Below are 21602 nucleotides of genomic sequence, written 5' to 3'. Positions count from 1 at the left end.
GCACTGCTGCCTCACAGCGCCAGGGACCTGAGTTCAACCCCACCCTTGGGCAACTGTCTGTGTGGAGTTTGCACATTCTCCCCGTGCCTGTGTGGATTTCCTCCAGGTGCTCGGGTTTCCCACAGTCCAAAGATGAGCAGGTTAGGGTGGATTAGCCATGCTAAATTGCCCGTAGTGTTCAGGGATGTGTAGATTTAGGTGGGTTGATAGGGGAATGGGACTGGGTGGGTTGCTGTAAGGGGCAGTGTGGACCCGTTGGGCCAAAGGGCCTGTTTTGACACTGCAGGGATTTTATGATTCTATTTTGGCAATGGGAGGAGCATAATTATGGAAAGTTTCTAATCTCTTAGTGTGAAGGCTGCATGAGTACAGCAGCCGAGTGAGGTTCACAGCTGAATGACAGGTTTGATCACTGTAAACCAGGAAACTCCAGCTTGTATTTTCCATAAAGACATTGTAACACTTGCAGTGAGAGCTGGCTGGAGAACTGTGACAACAGCTTTACATCTTTCACTCAAACTGGGCCTGGATCAAGTGAGGGCCATAAACTGGCTGGAACACCACCTCACTGTGTCCGTCCGACAGTGCAGCGCTCCCTCAGCACTGACCCTCTGACAGTGCGGTGCTCTCTCAGCACTGACCCTCCGACAGTGCGGTGCTCCCTCAGCACTGACCCTCCGACAGTGCCCACAACCTCAGCACTGACCCTCCGACAGTGCGGTGCTCCCTCAGCACTGACCCTCTGACAGTGCCCACTCCCTCAGCACTGACCCTCCGACAGTGCGACGCTCCCTCAGCACTGACCCTCCGACAGTGCGGCGCTCCCTCAGCACCGACCCTCCGACAGTGCGGCGCTCCCTCAGCACCGACCCTCCGACAGTGCGGCGCTCCCTCGACACGGACCCTCCGACAGTGCGGCGCTCCCTCAGCCCTGACCCTCCGACAGTGCGGCGCCCCCTCGGCACGGACCCTCCAACAGTGCGGCGCTCCCTCATCGCTGACCCTCCGACAGTGCGGCGCCCCCTCGGCACGGACCCTCCGACAGTGCGGCGCCCCCTCGGCACGGACCCTCCGACAGTGCGGCGCCCCCTCGGCACGGACCCTCCGACAGTGCGGCGCCCCCTCAGCACGGACCCTCCGACAGTGCGGCGCTCCCTCAGCACGGACCCTCCGACAGTGCGGCGCTCCCTCGGCACGGACCCTCCGACAGTGCGGCGCCCCCTCAGCACGGGCCCTCCGACAGTGCGGCGCCCCCTCGGCATGGACCCTCCAACAGTGCGGCGCTCCCTCATCGCTGACCCTCCGACAGTGCGGCGCCCCCTCGGCACGGACCCTCTGACAGTGCGGCGCCCCCTCAGCACGGACCCTCCGACAGTGCGGCGCCCCCTCGGCACGGACCCTCCAACAGTGCGGCGCTCCCTCATCGCTGACCCTCCGACAGTGCGGCGCCCCCTCGGCACGGACCCTCCGACAGTGTGGCGCCCCCTCGGCATGGACCCTCCGACAGTGCGGTGCCCCCTCGGGACGGACCCTCCGACAGTGCGGCGCCCCCTCGGCACGGACCCTCCGACAGTGCGGCGCCCCCTCGGCACGGACCCTCCGACAGTGCGGCGCTCCCTCGGCACCCCTCTTACAGCGCCCACTCCCTCAGCACTGACCCTCCAACAGTGTGGCACTCCCTCAGTTTTGCTCCGTTTTCCAGATTGGGTCATTTCCAGAATTTTGGGGTCTAACATAATGTGTCTGCACACTTGTGCTGGGATGTTAAATGGTGAAAGGAATTGTAAAATGTTTGCTTTAGTTTGGTTGGAATTGTTAAGTTTTTCCTTCCCCTGTGCATTGGTTTGAGGGTTGATAAGAAGCATTCTTGCCCTTGACATCTTGTCATCTTGGTCATTCTATGGCATCCCTCATATACATGATCAACCTTTAGAAACGGGAAACGCTGTTGTTAATCTTTCTTGTTGATCCTCCTCGTGTGGGATATCATTTCCACATCTTTAATTTTTTTCTCTTCCTGCTTCAAGGAGTTTCATGGCATCATCATCTCTGAATGCAAAGGTCAAATCCATTTTGGCTGTTGGATGCATTTCCTTGTCTCTGGAGCAGATGCACCAACTGTTCTGAAGTGAGTTTGTCTGTCTTAATCCATTCCAAGGTGATGTGAGAGGGTCAGGACGGTGGAGGGCAATGACAGCCTCGAATTCACCTCAAACTGAAACAAACATACGTTTTGAACCTTGTCACAATCCATAACAGAGAGACAACATTATCACGTACCCCCCTTCCCTCATGTTTTCCCATAAATATGTCATAGCCTTTCACCTCATCACTCCATCCTCTGGATGAAAACATTTCTCCTGAATTTCTGATTGGATCTGTTAGTAATTGTTTAATGTTGACAGTCTGTTACTTTGAACCTTCTCACTTGTGGACAAATCTCCACTGCATCCCGCAAAATTCACCAAACACCCTCAGATGCCGGACTTGAAACGTTAACTCTCGTTTTTGCCAACACAGATGCTGCCAGACCAGCTGAGCTTTTCCAACATCTTTATTTTTGTTCCTGATTTACAGGGTCTGCAGTTCTTTCAGGGTTTTATCCTCAGGCAGCACCTTCCAAATCCATGGCCACTTCCATCTGGAAGGACAAGGGCAGCAGATACATGGGAACACCACCGCCTGCAAGATCCCCCCCAAGCCACTCATCATCCTGACTTGGAAATATATCGTTGTTCCTTTGCTGTCACTGGGTCAAAATCCTGGAATTCCCTCCCTGAGGGACACTGTGGGTCAACCCACAGCACGTGGACTGCAGCGGTTCAAGAAGGCAGCTCAGCCCCACCTTCTCAAGGGGCAACTAGGGACAGGAAACCAAATGGTGGGCCAGCCAGCGATGCCCACATCCCACAAATAAATTTGTAAAAATCCACCCTATCAGACCCCCTTTACTTTAAAAGATATTTGTTTACTTTCCCTCCCTAAGGGCTCTGTGGGTGTCTCTACACCACTGTGGACTGTAGTGGTCAAGAAGGCAGCTCACCACCACCTTCTCAAGGGGCATTAAGAATGAATCGTAATACTGGCCCAGACAATGATGTCTATGTCCCATGAATGAACAATTAAAAGAAACCCCTCAGTATTCTCTGGACAAAGGAGTAATGATTGGTAATAGCTTTGCCTTCAATACCCTCAGTTCCAGCCCCAGATGACTGTGAGGTGACTGTGAAGGAGCTGGGTTTGTGGGTGCTGCACAGTGCTGTTTCTGTGGGAAAGTGGTGCTGATGGAGTGGTTGACTGTTCTAGTTGTTCAATGAGGCACTGATTAAGCCTAAATCTCAATTCAATAGACAAAATTAGAATAGTGACCATGTAACTCCTGTCAATTGTAAAAACCCATCAAGTTCATTAATGGCCTTTAGGGAAGGAAATCTGCTGTCTTTACCCTGTCTGGCCTACATGTAACTCCAGTCCCACAGCCATGATGTTGAATTTTAACTGCCAATTCAACATTGACAATAAATGCTGGCCTAGCCTGTCATGCCCACATCTTGTGAATGAAACAACTCACCATTTCCTGAAGGTATTGAGCTGCTTGGGCCTGGTTGGAGATGGATCTGTTGCGCAGGTTTTGCTGAGCCAGGAGCTGAAATTCTCGTCGTTGAACCCATAGCTTCAGAGCGATGTGACCCTAGAGCCGCGGTGTTGTGTGGCTGTTCCTGCTTAATTTCTGATCAGTGGTAACTCCCACACCCCCTGAACTGCCAGGATGCTGATGGATTTTTTTTCGGATGTTCTTTTTGCACACAGATGACAAATGGAAGGTAAAGATTGAACAAACATGGACAATTTCACCAAAGATGAAACACCGCAAGGTGCTGCAGCGGAGACTGAGGTGGATGTGAAAGCTGATGGCATTGAAAAACCAATCATTGAGCAAGAGCCTGTTATGGATAGCGAGCACAAAGTAACTGTCACGGTTCCTGATCTGATGCTAACTGCATCAAACGAAGAAATATTGAGCATGACAGTGTCTTCAGCTGAGTCATCAGAGAGTACGTTAGACCTTGCTGCAGAACTACCGAGTACAGCAGACAAACTGGTGGGCACTGACGAAGTGATAATGGAGGAAAAACCTGCCACCTTGAAAATTCACAACAATCTGATTACGTCTCACGCTGCAAGATATGATCTCTCTGTGCTGTCAGCAATGGGCGATGGTGTGAATCCTGATTCAGAAATGAGGCTCTTCAGCATTGGACAACACGAACTCAAACCTAATCTCATGGAATATTCCCATGGCATGATTGTCAGTTTCTTCAATGTTTCCTATAAAGTGAAAATAAAACACGGTTACTTTTATCGATGTACCAAATCCACTAAGGATGTCTTAATTGGTGTCAGGTAGCTTCCTTTCCTTAAGTTTGAATTCATTAAAACCCTTCTTTACGAGGGGAGATTGGAAAATTTGGGATGGGGTGGTCAATGGAGAAGGTAGTTTTATTGGTTAGCTCTGCTGCTTAGAAAGATATAAGGAACCAAGAATCTAGTGGGAAAGAGGATTTAAAAAAGAAATATATTAGTAAGAGAAAGAGTTCTGGAGAAATTAACAGGACTGAAAGCTGGTAACTCCCCATTGTCTAATCATCTGCACCCCAGTGTACTGAAGGAGGTGGCCGTGGAAATAATGAATGTGTTGGTCATCCTTCCAAATTTCTGCAGATTCTGGCTCAGTCTCAGCAGATTGGAGGGTGGCAACTGTAACCCCACAGTTTTAAAAAGGAGGGAGGGAGACAAGGTAGTCGAACATCAGGAGGAGGGGAATGCTGGAGTCTATTATAAAGGATATGGTGACGGAAAAATAACAGAAGTTACACAAAGTCAACTTGGATTTATAAAAGGGAAATGATACTTACGAAACCACTAAGCTGGAGCTTAGTGAGGATGTAACCAGTAGATAAGGGAGAACCAGAAGATATGAGGTATTTGTACTTTAGAAAGCTTTTCTCACTGTCCCACCGCAGTGGTTATTGTATAAAATCAAAGCACGTGGTTATACACTTTGGGAGTAAGCATAGAAGGGTAGACTGTTTCCTAAGTCAGTAAGGGCTTTGTAAATCTAAGTGGGAATATACTGAGAAATTTTGAGAACTGGTTTGCAGGTAGAAGAGAGAGTAGGAATAAATGGGTCATTTTCAGAGTTGAAGGCTATGAGCAGTGGGGAACCACAGGGGTTAGAGCTTGGGCTCACCTATTCACAACACACATTGACAATTTGGATGACGGAATCAAGTGTACCATTTCAAAGCTTGCTGTTGACAGAATTAGGTCAGAGTGGTGAAGCAGACATAAAGAGGTTTCAAAGTGCTTTAGACAAGTGAGTGGGCAGATACAGTACAATGTGGATAATTGAGAAGCTGCCTACTCAGAAGGAAGAAAGTGACCAGAGTATTATTTAAATAGGGATAATTAGGAAATGTTAACATACCAAGGACTTTGGATGTCCTTGTAGATTGGTCACTGAAAGAGGTAGTGGTATGTTGGCCTTCAGTGTAAGTGGGTTTGAGAACAGAAGCAAGTCATGCTCACTGCAGCTGTCTATCCCTGATGGGCTGTAGGGCCTGCTTGCTTTGTTATCGTGGGCCATGGTTCTAAGTAAGAGCTGGACTGAATTTGCTGTGTTGTAACCGATGTTTCCTGAGTTTGGAGCAGGTACATGAGCGCACACGTGTGTCACTGTTTCTGTGTTTCCTTGTTTTGCAGTGGTATCATGAAGCCTGGATTGAATGCCATCATGGGACCCCTGGGGAGCGGGAAAACTGCGTGAGTGTCTTTGGCACTGAGCTCACCACTAGCTTTGTGTAAATACAGATGTAGGTTAGCTGCTTGCAATGACCACTCACAGTTTGTCTCCCCCTCCCAGGTTATTGGACATTTTGGCAGCGAGGAAGGAGCCCTCAGGGTTTAGCGGAGAGGTCCTCATTGATGGTGTGCAGCAACCAACGAACTTCAACTGCATTGCTGGATATGTCATATACGTGAGAATTTCACACTCTAACTACCTCGTTATCAGCAGGGGGTCCGACTGGACCTAAAACACTAGCTTTGTTTCTCTATTTACACATGCTGTCAGATCTGCTGAACTTCTCCAGCACTTTCTGCTTTTCTTTTATATCTTACCTTTCGGTGTCTGTGCTTCCATAATATTATGAATTATGTTTTTTAATGCATTTCCACTAACTTTTAGGTGGATAGAGCGGGGATGGACTGGATTGCCATACACAGTCATCGTGGACTGGCTGGACCAAATGGCCTCCTCCTTATGCCACAAAGGCTCCATGATTCTAACCCCAATGTACGTGCTTTGGAACATTGATACTGGCTGGGTACTCAGCCCCCCTCCCGACTCCCCAAAGTCTGTCCACCATCTACAAGGCACAAGGCAGGAGTGTGATGGAATGCTCCCCACTTGCCTGGATGGGGGCAGCTCCAAAAACACTCAAGAAGTTTGACACCATCCAGGACAAAGCAGCCACTTGATTGGCACCACATCCACAAACATCCCACTCCCTCCACCACCGAAGCTCAGTCACAGCAGTGTGTATTATCTACAAGATGCACTGCAGAAATTCACCAAAGATCCTCAGGCAGTACCTTCCAAACCCACGACTGCTTCCATCTAGAAGGACAAGGGCAGCAGATACATGGGAACACCAGACCCTCAGAGTGACATTAGCCATTAAGACATGCAGTATGTACACAGGCACAGGCACGGACACACACACACACACACACACGCACACACACACACACACGCACACACACACACACACACACACACACACACACACACACACACACACACACACACACACACACACACACACACACACACACACACACAGTCTAGGAGTCCAATGAGGTTTTAATTCTGATTTATTCTAATTCCCCAGGGAGGGAAATCTGTCATCCTACCCAGTCTGTCCTACATATGATTCCAGACCCACAGAAATGTGGTTGACTCTTAAACTGCCCTCTGGGCAATTAGGGCAAAGAGCAATAAATGCTGCCTAGCCAGAGATGCCTTCATCCAATGAATGAATAAGAAAAAATCCACCAATATCGACAGACACAAATTCATCATTTCAGCACATCCCTCTTTAGACAGCTCTCAACGTAATAGTTTCATGATTGGCTTTCCTTTAGTTTATGAGATGCAGTAATCGGTGACTCTGAATGTCGTGTTGCTCACATAATGAAAAACTCTGTCATTGTGCAGGATTACATGATGACTGGGACACTGACTGTGAGGGAGAACTTGGAATTCTGTGCTGCATTGAGGCTGCCTAAGAATCTCACCAAATCTGAAAGAACAAGAAGAATCAATAACCTTATTGAAGAGCTTGGGCTCAGTAAAATAGAAAACTCTCGGGTATAGCTTGCGACCGAAGCTTGGCAAATGTTCTGTCTAAAATGGTGAAACCCCTCTGGTTATTTTGCTGCCCTCTGTTATAATACGTTACTGTTCCTCCTGTCTGCTGCATGGACTCATGTTACCAGAATCTATTTTGTAGCTACTTCCTTCATGTGTTTTCTGACGGAGTTGTTCTCACCATTAGCTGCACCGTTAGCATTGATAAAAGCATCTTCACTGGGGCCACTCCCCAGCTCAGGCTGTGTGTCCTCACACCATGCTTCAGGGACTATGATGCCTACATCTCCAGAGTGGACCTGTACTTGCTGAGACTTTGCTCCCAGACATCATCAACTGCCTCCCTTTTCCTTCACACTCACCGCAGGTAGCCAGGCCTTCAGCTGCCTGAACCCCAAACCACTCACCATTTCTTTCTGTCCTCTCCGCCAAGATGCAGTTTCGCAAAACATGGCCTTTAGTCACCTGCTCCTTTCTCCCTCGTGTGGCTCAGTGTCAATTTTCCTTATGCCCCCATGGAGCACCTCAACATGCTTTGCCATGTTAATGGTGCACAGAAATGCACATTGTTGTTATTCCTGCATTTCAATGGGACCTACTGCAGACCGTGTGGTCCACTGGGATGAGGTGAACATCAGTGCAAATAGCCAGATGTGCATCAACATTGTCCTGTCAGGCTGTGCTGGGGGATCTTTAGATCAAACCGAATTAAATTAAATTAAATTCCCTCCATCCGGTCAGAGTATATCTTGCGAGTTTTGAGAAGATTTGTAGCTCAGGTTGAGGTTCTGGATGTGAGTTTGCTCGCTGAGCTGGAAGCTTAGTTTTCAGACATTTCGTCACCATTCTAGGTAACATCATCAGTGAGCCTCCGACGAAGCGCTGGTGTTATGTCCCGCTTTCTATTTATCTGGTTAGGTTTCCTTGGGTTGGTGATGTCATTTCCTGCATTGGTGATGTCATTTCCTGTTCTTTTTCTCAGGGGGTAGTAGATTGGCTCCAAATCAACGTGTTTGTTGATGGAATTCCGGTTGGAATGCCATGCTTCTAGGAATTCTCGTGCGTGTCTCTGTTTGGCTTGTCCTAGGATGGATGTGTTGTCCCAATCAAAGCGGTGTCCTTCCTTATCTGTATGTAAGGATACGAGTGATAGTGGGTCATGTCGTTTTGTGGCTAGTTGATGTTCATGTATCCTGGTGGCTAGCTTCCTGCCAGTTTGTCCAATGTAGTGTTTGTCACAGTTCTTGCAAGGTACCTTGCCTCCAAATCAGGAAAGGTAACCACTGAGTGTTGGCTGCCACGTCACTAACCACGCTGACGGCAAGGGCAAAATTAACAGAAACTTGGAGAAATGTAGATTCTTAGAGGAAAGCCAATGTGGATTGACTGAGGGCAAGTACTGAGCTTAACTAATTTGACTGAGTTTTTTTGATGAAGCAGAGAGCATTGATAAGTGTAATTGGTGACTTTGTTGTATGTAGACTTCCAAAAGGCATTTGTTGAGTTGTCACATCATACACTTGTCTCAGCAAAGCTGAAATCCTTGCAATAAGAGGGACAATGGTGACTTGGCCATGGAATTGACAGAGTGATGGGAAACAAACAGTTATAGTGAACAATGTTTTCTCGGAGTGGAGTGATGTGTATAGAGTTTGCCAGATGCCAGTGTTAGAACCATTGCTTTCCTGGATTTATATTTGTGACCCTGTGACCCAGTGACCCTAGCGATTTCAGGGCATCACTTCAAAATTTCTAAATTACTCAAAACACAAAGATGTTGCGGAGAATAGTGATTGACTTCACAACATTTGCAAGTTAGTGAAACACACAGTTATGTGTCCAATGGAAGCTAATGCCGTGAGGTTTGAATGATTCATTTTGGTAGGCCACAGACAGAGGGACAATCGTGGATGAAATAAAATGTAAAAACTGAATCTCTAAAATTAAAGGTAGAATTCCAGAAGAATAAGGGTGGTCTTCTTTGAAACCCATAAAATTCTAACAGGACTCAACAGGTTATATGCGGGAAGCATGTTTCTGATGAGCAGGGAGTCCAGGGGCTCACAGCCTAAAGAAACGAGGAGGCCATTTAGGACTGAGATGAGGAGAAATAACTTCACCCAGAGAGTGGGGGGCCTGTGGAATTCTCTGTCACAGGAAGCAGCTGAGGCTATAACATTGAATGTTTTCAAGAAGGAAGACAATGTAGTCCTTAGCTCTAAAATGACTAAAGGTTATGGGAAGACAGTGGGAACAGAAGACTGAGTTGGATGATCTGCCATGATCATACTGAATGGGAGAGCAGGTTTGAAGGGTTGAATGGCCTACTCCTGCTCCTGTTTTCTGCATTAAAGCAGGTGCAGGAGCAGAAGGAGCGTGTGGTGAATGCACAAAACAATGAAGATAGCATAAAAATGGTTAATAAAGCAAATAAAACCCCAGGCTCTGTAAATTGAATATATTCTGGAATAAACTTAGCTGGAGGATCACATCCAATTCTGGGTGCCACTCTTTTGGAAGAATATGAATTTATATTTTACGTTTCCATGAAGGCTAGAGTGGGGATTATTGAATGTATTCGCAGGAATGGTTCAGGGATAAATCACTTCAGTAATGTCGATCACTTGGAGAGGCTTGGGCTGTATCTTCAAGAGAAGAGGATAGGGAAGAGATTTGATTGAGGATTGAGAAGCAGAGGACTCAGATTTAAAGATTGTCTCAATTTGAATAAACCCTAGTGTCACTAGTTAACATTCACATCACGGAACATTCTGGTTTGCTGAGGCCTGGGGAGGGTCACTGGATTGATACACCCTTCCTGAGAGTGAGGTATTGAGCATGACCCTTCCCAACACCATCCCCCACCCCCACAGCCACCACACACACATTCCTCTCCAGTCAAACCTCACCCAGCTGATACTGTCACGATGGGCTGAACTGCCTCCTGCTCTTCTGCCTCAACTTTGCACCATGTACCTTGGGAATTAGGTTTTTTACAAATGATTTATTTATACACAGAATGCAGCTGTTGCTGGTTAGGTCAGTGTTTATTCTTAAATATTGTGATGTTTTTGCTAGGTTGGAACACTGTTCACTCGCGGCATCTCTGATGGAGAGAAAAGGAAAGCCAGTATCGCAATGGAGCTGCTGAAGGACCCTGGTGTTCTCTTCCTGGATGAACCAACAAGTGGTTTGGATACCAGTAATGCAAACACTATCCTGCACTTACTGAGAAGGTACTGCTGTAAAATGAAAGCTGTTTCTCTTGAGGAACTCTTCCCAAGAGTCTCAGCTGCTTGAGCTGCTGCCTAAACAAATTGTGGCCCACAGCTATTGATCTGAATGATATATCTCATAGTAATATGAATGATCTGGACCTTGGAGTGTAGGGGACAATCTCACATGTTTTCAGATGACACCACAATTGGAAGATGTGTAAACTGACTGGAGGACAGTGTGGAGCCCTGAAGGTCATTGGGAAGGTGGTGGAGTGGGCAGAGTGGTGATAGATGAGGTTCAATGAGCAGAAGTGTGAGACAATGGAGTTTGGTTGGAAGAGCATTGAAGACAATATAAAAGAGCGGGTACAATTGTAAAATGGGTGAGGAAACAGAGGGACCTGGGTGTATATATTCTTGGAACATTGAAGGTGGCAAGACAGAGAGAGACAGCAGTTAATAAAACACACAGAGTCCTTGGTTTAACTAACAGGGGCAGACAGTACAAGAGCAAGGCAGTGATGCTAAGCTTATTAAAGACACCAGTTAGACCTCAGCTGGAGAGTCATGCACAGTTATAGCCACCATATTACAGGAAAGATGTGAATACTTTGGAAAGAGTGTGGAAGTGGATGGTTCCAGGGACGAGAAGCTTTAATGTTGAGAATAGGTTGAAGAGGTTGGTCTTGTCTTCCTGGAGAGAAGGCAGCTCAGAGGAGATTTTATAAAGGTTTTCAAAATCATGAGTGGGCCGGACAGAGTAGATGGGAGGAAGCTGTTCTCACTTTTAAAATGAGCAAAAACAAAAGGAGCATCAATTTAAAGTGATGTACGATGTGAGAAAAGACATTGTTTCCCAGTCGATGGCCAGGGTCTGGAATGCTGTGCCTGGGAGTGTGGTGGAGGCAGGCTCTATTGTGGTCTTCAGTAGGACATTGGATGGTTATTCAGAGAATAATGCTCTGCAGGGAATACCAGGAAAAAGCAGGAGAGTGACACTACATCATAAAGAAACAAAAGATAGAAAACAGGGGCAGGAGTAGGCCATTCAGCCCTTCAAGCCTGATGCACGATTCAGTATGATTAAGGCTGATCATCCAATTCATTGCCGTTTTCCTGCTTTCTCCCCCATACCCTTTGATCCTTTTAGCCCAGATACTACATCCACATCCTTTTTGAAATCAAACGTTTTCTGTGGCAGTGCATTCCACAAGCTTGCCACTCTCTGGGTGAAGTCATTTCACCTCCTGTCAAATTCTCAAAGGTTTACCCTGTATCCTGAGGGTGTGACTGTAAACCATGCCTGGTTTTGGTCTCCCTGACCATTAGGAACATCCTGCCTGCATTTACCCTGTCTAGACCTGTTAGTGTTTTGCAGGTTTCCATAAGATCCCCCTCATTCTTTTGAATTCCAGGGAATATAATCCTAACCAGTTCAACCCCTTTTCATACGTCCATCGTGCCAGCCCAGAATGTTTGGGAAACCTGGCCATGATAGCCAGAGCACCCTTTCTCAGAAAAGGAGACCAAAACTGGCACACAGTATTGCAGCTGTGGTCTCACCGAGGCCCTGTGTAATTGCAGCAAGAATCCCTGCTCCTGGCCTCGAATCCTCTCACTTTGGAGGCCAACACACTATTTGCCGTCTTCATCCCCTGCTGCATCTGCAATGCTTACACTTAGGGCGTGGTGTAAAAGGGCACCCTGATCTTATTGCAACCCCCACCCCCACCCTCAACCCCGCAATCTATTGTTGTTCAGACAATAAGCTGCCTTCCTGTTTTTGCTCTCAAGCTCATATTTATCCACTCCCTCGGTTTACTCAAATCACACTGAAGCGTCTCTGTGTCCTCCTCACAGCTCATCCTCATGCCCAGCTTTGTGTCATCTGCAAATGTGGAGATATTACATTTAGTTCCCTCATCCAAAGCATGAACTTATCCAGCTGGGGTTCTAGCACTGCGTTAGTCCATGGATCACTGCCTGCCAAATGGAACAAGATATGTTTATTTCTACAGAGATAGTAGGAACTGCAGATGCTGGAGAATCCGAGATAACAAGGTGTGGAGCTGGAGGAACACAGCAGGCCAAGCAGCAGCAGAGGAGCAAGAAGGCTGATGGCCTAGACCCTTCATCAGAAAACGAAACGTCAGCCTTCCTGCTCCTCTGGTGCTGCTGAGCCTGCCGTGTTCCTCCAGCTGCACACCTTGTTATCTGTGTTTATTTCTATTCTGTTTCCTGTCTGCCAGCTGTATATTGTTTCAGCCAAACCTCCTTCCTTTTATACTCCATTCCCTTTAAATGAATCAGGGTCGACACTGGGGGTCAGATGTATCAATGATTGCACTCGAGGGAATGTAAGAGGAGTCCTCAAAATGAGACCGTCACTAATCAATCCAATTGGATATGGAGGAGAGATCGTGTTAGCCCCAGAGGGGTGAGAATGGGGAACCCGAGATCTCCAGTAACAGTCAAGGCACCGAGTGCAAGATAGGCAGAAGGGGAAAGTAAAATAGGAGGTGAAGGGATGAGGATCGGGATGATAAGTGGTGCATAAAGGGAAGGAAGGAGTCACCTTCGCTGTTGGGTCACAGGGCCTGTTGATGTGCTGTAAATCCAATGTAATGTTAAACTATTTATACATAAAGGCACATAGAGGTGTATACACATATGTAATGTCGATAGCCATGTTCCTATCTGCGCATAGAAAGAGGAGCTCCCATTAGACCACAATGAAACTCAATGTAGTATATTTAATGCAAACACTTAAATGACGTATAATTCAATGGCTACATCTAAGTATAAAGTTTGAAAATTTATAATTATTTGATAATTTTTTTTAAAAAGATTTAAACTTTTATATTAAATGTCAGCAATGTAATTGCCGAAAAAAGTGGGTGTTTTTTTTATCAAACCCCAGAGTGATTTGGCACAGTTACAGTGAGAGATGGCCACGCGATAAAGCAGAATAAATATCAAAGGATTTCAAATGAAACAAAGTTTGAGACAGATGCAGCAAAGGCATGAGCAGGAAGTCTTCCACCACTGTGAGAGTATCAGAGCAATGTTTTTATCCATGTGCTGGGTGTATATCCCCCACGCTGTGAACTGTCAGCTGGTAGCTTGTTGCAATTATAGGCTGTGATGGGGCTGGGAGAGTTTCCAGTCATTTAACTGCGCCACCCCCTAGTGGCCAGATTCTGTTGCTCCGGTTGATCAGGAACATTCAGCCCACACAAGACAATGAATGCCCAGTGTTCCCTCTAACTTTCATTCCAGCTGTGTGGATCTCCAAGCTCCACGAGTGGCAGGAACTTGTGAGCTGGAGTCAATTCCGCAATTGGTGTACGCACAATCTTGGAATGGCTGCTTACGTACACAAATTAGAGGGAACATTGGCTATGACCATCTCCAACAAGAGACAATCTAACTACTGTCCCCTTGAGTCCCCCTCTGTCAACATCCTGGGGGTTACCACTGATCAGAAGTTCAACTAGACTTACCTACATAATCACAGTGGCTACTGGATCAGGTCAGAGGCTGGGAACATTGAGGCAAGTAACCCACCTACTGTCCCACCATCTACATGACACAAGTCAGGAGTGTGGTGGAATGCTCCCCACTTGCCCTGGATGGGGGCAGCTCCAACAACACTCAAGAAACTCAATACCGACCAGGATAAAGCAGCTGCTTGAATGGCATCACATCCACAAACATCCCACTCCCTCCACCACCGATGCTCAGTAGCAGCAGTGTGTACTATCTACAAGATGCACTGCAGAAATTCACCAAAGATCCACACACAGCACCTTCCAAACCCACAACCACTTTCATCTAGAAGGACAATATCAGCAGATACATGGGAACACCACCCCCTGCAAGTTCCCCTCCAAGCCACTCACTCTCCTGACTTGGGAATATATTGCTGTTCCTTCAGTGTCACTGGGTCAAAATCCTGGAATTCTGTCCCTAAGGCCATTGTGGGTCTCCCACAGCACATGGACTACAGCGGCTCAAAAAGGCAGCTCAGCCCCACCTTCTCAAGGGGCAACTAGGGATGGGTAATAAATGCTGGGCTCAGACAGCGACGCCCACATCCCATGACAGAATGAATATAACTAAGTAGTGATTGTTGACAGAAGAAATCTGAAACGGAAATGCTGACACAGATATTTCCTGTGATAAAGTTTGATACAAAGATAGAACATAGAAAAGTACAGCTCAGTACAGGCCCTTCGGCCCACGATGTTGTGCCGTGGAATAACCCTAATCCAAAAATAAAATAATCTAACCTACATTCCCCTCAATTCACTGCTGTCCATGTGCATGTCCAGCAGTCACTTAAATGTCACTAATGGCTCTGCTTCCACGATACCACTGGTAAACTATTCCATGCGCTCACAACTCTCTGGGTGAAGAACCTCCCTCTGACGTCTCCTCTATACCTTCCTCCTAACACCTTAAAACTATGAGCCCTCGTAGCAGTCAATCCTGCCCTGGGGAAAAGTCTCTGGCTATCGACTCTATCCATGCCTCTCATGACCTTGTACACCTCGATCAGGTCACCTCTCTTCCTCCTTCTCTCCAGAGAGAAAAGTACGAGCTCAGTCAACCTCTCCTCGTAAGACAAGCCCTCCAGTCCAGGTAGCATCCTGGTAAACCTCCTTTGCACCCTCTCCAAAGCCTCCACATCTTTCCTATAATAGGGTGACCAGAACTGGACACAATATTTCAAGTGTGGTCTCGCCAGGGTTTTGTAGAGCTGCAGCATAACCTCGCGGCTCTTAAACTCGATCCCCCTGTTAATGAAAGCCAAAGCACCATATGCTTTCTTAACAAGGTTACCCACCTGGGTGGCAACTTTGAGGGAGCTATGCACTTGAACACCAAGATCCTGCTGTTCCTCCACACTGCTGACAATCCTGCCTTTAATCCTATACTCAGCATTTAAGTTCGACCTTCCAAAATGCATCACTTCGCATTTATCCAGGTTGAACTGCATCTGCCATTTCTCAGCCCAGCTCCGCATTCTGTCAATGTCTCGCTGAAGCCTGCAATAGCCCTCGATACTATCAACGGCACCTCCAACCTTTGTGTCATCAGCAAACCCACCCCTCAACCTCCTCATCCAAGTCATTTATAAAAACTACAAAGAGCAGAGGCCCAAGAACAGAGCCCTGTGGGACACCACTCAGCACTGACCTCCAGGCAGAATACTTACCATCTACAACCACTCTCTGCCTCCTGTCAGCCAACCAATTCTGAATCCAGACAGCCAAATCACCCTGTATCCCATACCTCCTGACTTTATGAATGAGCCTGCCGTGGGGAACCTGATCAAATGCCTTGCTGAAGTCCATGTACACCACATCCACTGCTCGACCCTCGTCAACCTGTCTCATGACTTCCTCAAAGAACTCAATAAGATTTGTAAGGCATGACCTGCCCCTCACAAAGGCATGCTGACTCCCTTTAATCACGCTATGCTTTTCCAAATAGTCATCAATCCTATCCAACAGAATTCTTTCCAAAACCTTGCTGACCACAGACGTAAGACTGACTGGTCTGTAGTTTCCAGGGATTTCCCTATTCCCTTTTTTGAAGAGAGGAACAACATTTGCCTCGCTCCAATCTTACGCTATGACTCCCGTGGAGACTGAGGAAGCAAAGATCTTCGCCAGCGGCTTAGCAACCTCCTTTCTCGCTTCCCGGAGAAACCTAGAATAAATCTGGTCTGGCCGTGGGGACTTATCAATCTTAATGTTTGCCAAAATTTCCAGCACATCAACTTCCTTAATCTTGATCTGTTCAAGCCTGTTTTCCTGCTCCTCAAAGTTCTCATTCACAACAAGGTCCCTTTCCTTAGTGAAAACCAAAGCAAAAAACTCATTTAGGGCTTCCCCTATCTACTCAGACTCCACGCACAAGTTCCCTATGCTATCCCTGATCGGCCCTATCTTCTCCCTGATCATTCTCTTATTCCTCACGTATGAGTAAAATGCCTTTGGGTTCTCCCTAATCCTTCCTGCCAAGCCTTTCTTGTGCCCCCTCCTGGCCCTCCTCAGTCCACTTTTGAGCTCCTTCCGAGCAAGCCTGTAATCCTCTAAAGCTGTGCTAGACCCTTGCTTCCTCCACCTTATGTACGCTGCCTTTTTCTTTTTGACAAGAAGCACCTCTGTTCCCGTCATCCAAGGCTCCTTAATCTTACCCCTTCTTACCTGTCTCAGAGGAACAAATTTATACATCACTCACAACAACTGCTCCTTAAACAGTCTCCACATGTCTGCTGTACCCTTTCTGTGGAACAATTGCTCCCAATCTGTACTTCCCAACTCCTGTCTGATAGCGTCATAGTTTCCTTTACCCCAGTTAAATATCTTCCCCTGGTAACTGCTCCTTTCCCTTTCCATGGCTATGGTAAATGTGAGGCTGTTGTGGTCACTGTCGCCAAAGTGTTCTCCCACCACGAGATCTGACACCTGTCCTGGCTCATTGCCGAGCACCAAATCCAAAATGGCCTCTCCCCTCGTCGGCCTGTCCACATACTGAGTCAGGAAACCCTCCTGGACACACCTGACAAAAACAGCTCCATCCAAACCATCTGCACTAAGGAGGTTCCAATCAATATTGGGGAAGTTGAAGTCACCCATAACAACAACCCTGCTACGTTTGCACTTTTCAACAATCTGCTGGCCAATGAGTTCTTTGATCTCCCAACTGCTATTTGGGGTTTGTAGAAAAGCCCCAACGAGGTGACTGCTCCCTTGCTGTTCCTAACTTACACCCATACTCACTCAGTAGACAAACCTTCCTCGGCAACCTCAGCCCATACCACCGCAGGAGACGAGTCCTCATCAAAAGTTCTTTCAGCCACCGTTATACTGTCCTTGACTGACAAAGCCACACATCCCCCTCTTTTACCACCTTCCCTGATCTTAATGAAAGATCTAAACCCTGGAACCTGCAACATCCATTCCTGACCCTGCTCTATCCATGTCTCCGAAATGGCCACAACATTGAAGTCCCAGGTACCTATCCAAGCTGCAAGCTCACCTACCTTATTCCAGATACTCCTGGCATTAAAGTCGTCACACTTCAATCCAGCTTGCTGTCTGCCAGCACACTCCTGTGACAGTGAGGTCCTGTCCATATCCTCCCTACGCTCATCCTCCTGTGTACTAGGACTACACCTCAGTTTCCCATCCCCCTTCTGAGCTAGTTTAAATCCAACCGAATAGCACTAGAAAATTTCCCACCCAGGATATTAGTGCCCCTCTCATTCAAGTGGAGACCGTCCTGTTTGTAGGGGTCCCACCTTCCCCAGAATGAGCCCCAATTGTCCATGTACCTGAAGCCCTCCCTCCTGCACCATCCCTGCAGCCACGTGTTCAGCTGAAATCTCTTCCTGTTCTTTGCCTCGCTATCACGTGGCACGGGTAACAAACTAGACATAACCACGCTGTGTGTTCTAGCTCTCGGCTTCCACGCTAGCTCCCTCAAATCCTGCCTGACATCCCTATCCCTGTTTCTACATATGTCGTTGGTGCCTACGTGGATCACAATTTGGGGCTGGTCACCCTCTCCCTTCAGGACCCCAAAGACACAATCCAAGACATCACGGACCCTGGCACCTGGGAGGCAACACACCAACTGTGAGTCTCTTTTGTTCCTGGCAAACTTTCTATCAGTCCCTCTAACTACTGAGTCCCCAGTGACTATCACTCTCTTCCTATCCCCCCTTCCCTTCTGTGCAAGAGCGACAGACTCTGTGCCAGAGATTTGCACCCTACTGCATGCCCCTGCTAAGTCCCCCCCCGCAACAGTAACCAAAACGATACACTTGTTTTTCATGGGAACGGCCACAGGGGATCCCTGCACTGACTGCTTTCTCCCCCTTCTAACAGTTACCCAGCTTTCTTCACGCTTAGGAGTAACTACTTCCCTGTAACTCTTGTCTATCACTGACTCCGCCTCCCGAATGATTCAAAATTCATCCAGCTCCCGCTCCAATTCCCTGACGCGGTCTTGGAGGAGCAAGAGTTGGGTGCACTTCCTGCAGACGTATTTGGAGAGACACTAATGGCGTCCCTCACCTCATACACCATGCAGGAGGAACATTCCTCTACCTGCACTGCCATCCCTGCTAATCCCCTAAACAGAAGGTTTAAAAAAGAGAGAAGCTTACCTTGATTTGTCCCTGGTGCATAAGGTTAGAGGAGGTGGATGGGTGGGAGGCCCTACAAGGGTACGGTCTTGGGTTTACACAACGATCACTTATATAGCTGAGGGATTTTTAAAAAAGTCCCTCCTTTCCCAGAAACCTCTGCTCCGAGGTGCTGCTGATTGAGGTAAGCTAATTAAAGATTTAAAATCTCTGACTCACCAGCTTCCCGACAGGCCCCTGGTCCAAGCTCCCACTCGAAAAGCTTTTCTGATGAAGGGTCTAGGCCCGAAACGTCAGCTTTTGTGCTCCTGAGATGCTGCTGGACCTGCTGTGTTCATCCAGCTCCACACTTTGTTATCTTGGATTCTCCAGCATCTGCAGTTCCCATTATCTCTCCAATGAGTATAGACCTAGTTTCCTCAAATGTTCCTCATACATTAAGCTTTCTATTCCTGGGACCATTCTCGTGAACCTCCTCTGGACCCGCTCCAGGGCCAGTACATTCTTCCTGAGGAATGGGTCCCAAAACTGCGCACAATATTCTGTATCAAAACAGAAAGGATGTGGACGCTGTAAATCAGGAACAAAAACAGAAGTTGCTGGAAAAGCTCAGCAGGTCTGGCAGCATCTGTGAAGGAAAATCAGAGTTAACGTTTCAGGTTCTGAGGAAGGGTCACTGGAGCCGAAATATTCACTCTGATTTCTCATCACAGATGCTGTTGGATATAATGTGCCTATTGCAAATATATGGCTCTATTATTTATTCTTTAATGGGATGTGGGCGTCACTGGCCAGGCCAGCATCTGTTGCCAGTCCCTATATATCCTTGACCTGAGAGACTTGCTGGGTCACTTCAGTTTGGAGTCACCTATGTTGCAGTGAAATCAGACTGTGTAAGGGCAGCAGATGGAAGGACACTAGTGAATCTGATGGGCTTTTACAACAGTGGTCATGGCCACAATATTGAGACTGGTTTTGTATCCCAGATTTATTAATAGAATTTAAATGCCACCAACTATTGCTGTGGAATTTGAAATTGGGCTCGTGGTCCGTAGCAGTGGGTCACCACTGGTAGAGGTTAACTGTCTTTCTCTACTCTCTGAGAAGGCTTCAGGGTTTTTTTTTGACACAAATATTCACAAATATACAAATGCATTCCTCCCAGGTTAGCACGGCAAGGGAAAACAGTCATTTTCTCGGTTCACCAGCCTCGGTATTCAATGTTCAAACAATTTGACTCCTTGACGCTGCTCACCAGTGGCAAAGTAACGTACCATGGACCTGCCAGGAGCTCCATTGATCACTTTAAAGCAATGGGTAAGGATTTTGAATGAATCAAAAGTGTATCAGGGCTTTTTTTTGAGTTTAAGTCTTTTTTTTCCTCATTGTTCACTTTCAAATTCCAAAGACCATGTCAAATAAAGGTTAGCTATCGTCTCAATGGCTGATATTGACAGAAAAGATTTTGTTGAGAATGATCCACTTTAAAAGAATAGAGTAGAATCCCTACAGTGCAGAAACAGGCCCTTTGGCCCAACAAGTCCACACTGACCCTCAGAGTATCCCACCTAGACCCATTACCCTATGACCCACCTAACCTACACATCCCTGGAGACTACAGTGCAATTTCTCATGGCCAATCTACCCATCTTTGGACTGTGGGAGGAAACCCACACACACACAGGGAGAACATGCAAACTCCACACAGACAGTTGCCTGAGGGTGGACTCAAACCCAGGTCCCTGGTCCTGCGACGCAGCAGTGCTAACCACTGAGCCACCGCGCAGCCTGACTTTGAGGAAGCACTTGCATTTTGACACAATCTTTCGCAAGGGGACATCCCAAGACCATTTGAAACTAACCATCAAGTACAGTCACTGTGAAATGTGGCAAACAATTTTTACACAGTAAGATCACACAAACAGCCATGGGCTAATAACCCGATAATGTGTTTTGGCGATATCAGTTTCAGGAGAAATATTGACCAAAACGCCAGGGAGAACTCACGATAATAAAGTGTGAAGCTGGATGAACACAGCAGGCCAAGTAGCATCTCAGGAGCACAAAAGCTGACGTTTGGGGCCCGAAATGTCAGCTTTTGTGCTCCTGAGATGCTGCTTGGCTTGCTGTGTTCATCCAGCTTCACACCTTATTATCTTGGATTCTCCAGCATCTGCAGTTCCCATTATCTCTGGGAGAACTCACCTGCTCTTCTTCAAAATGATGACCAGAAGACCATGAAAAATTGGAGCAGGTTTCAGGCCTTCAGCCCATTGAGCCTCTTCACTGATTGGTTATAACCAATGTGTTCTTAACCCCATTTTCCTGCCTTCTCCCCTTAAGGCTAAAGGATACAGGATGAATCCTGTATGTATAATGATGGGAGTGATATACTGTGATCAGGTTTTGTTAAAGCCAAAAGAATGGCATTTTCAATTTCTTGAGATAAGTTGAGAAAATGTAGCTCGATATTCTCTCACTGAACCCTTCCATTCATCTCTCTCCTCCTTGGTTTATCTATGTTTTATTCCCTGATGAGAACACTGCATTTACAGTCTGGCAAGAGTCCAATAGCTTTCTTTATGAAGGTAGACAAGGTTTGAGATTCCAGATACTTACTGAAAGAAATAAGCAAATCTGATTCTGTGAGCTTGAACATAGGATTTTATTATATAGTGCTAGGAAAGTAAAATGGTTTTCATGTACAATTTATTTTCAAACATTTATAAATTAACCTGAGTTAAATTTTTTTAATGGACGAAATGTGGTCAAACACCCATCAAAGCAC

General features: G+C 46.9%; 1 protein-coding gene across 1 annotated transcript in view; it reads left to right on the top strand.

Annotated features, from left to right (window-relative positions):
• LOC125453793 (broad substrate specificity ATP-binding cassette transporter ABCG2-like) overlaps positions 1-21602 on the top strand; it is a 70975-nt gene that overhangs the window by 24361 nt on the left and 25012 nt on the right. Inside the window, exons 5-11 of the mRNA XM_059650969.1 lie at positions 3584-3668; positions 4285-4404; positions 5764-5823; positions 5924-6038; positions 7280-7432; positions 10511-10668; positions 19980-20131. Coding sequence (XP_059506952.1) covers positions 3584-3668; positions 4285-4404; positions 5764-5823; positions 5924-6038; positions 7280-7432; positions 10511-10668; positions 19980-20131 — 843 coding nt within the window. The remainder of the gene's footprint in view (positions 1-3583; positions 3669-4284; positions 4405-5763; positions 5824-5923; positions 6039-7279; positions 7433-10510; positions 10669-19979; positions 20132-21602) is intronic.

Source organism: Stegostoma tigrinum, chromosome 1, assembly GCF_030684315.1.
Source record: "Stegostoma tigrinum isolate sSteTig4 chromosome 1, sSteTig4.hap1, whole genome shotgun sequence".
NCBI lineage: Eukaryota > Metazoa > Chordata > Chondrichthyes > Orectolobiformes > Stegostomatidae > Stegostoma > Stegostoma tigrinum.
This window is presented reverse-complemented; position numbering and strand designations above follow the sequence as displayed.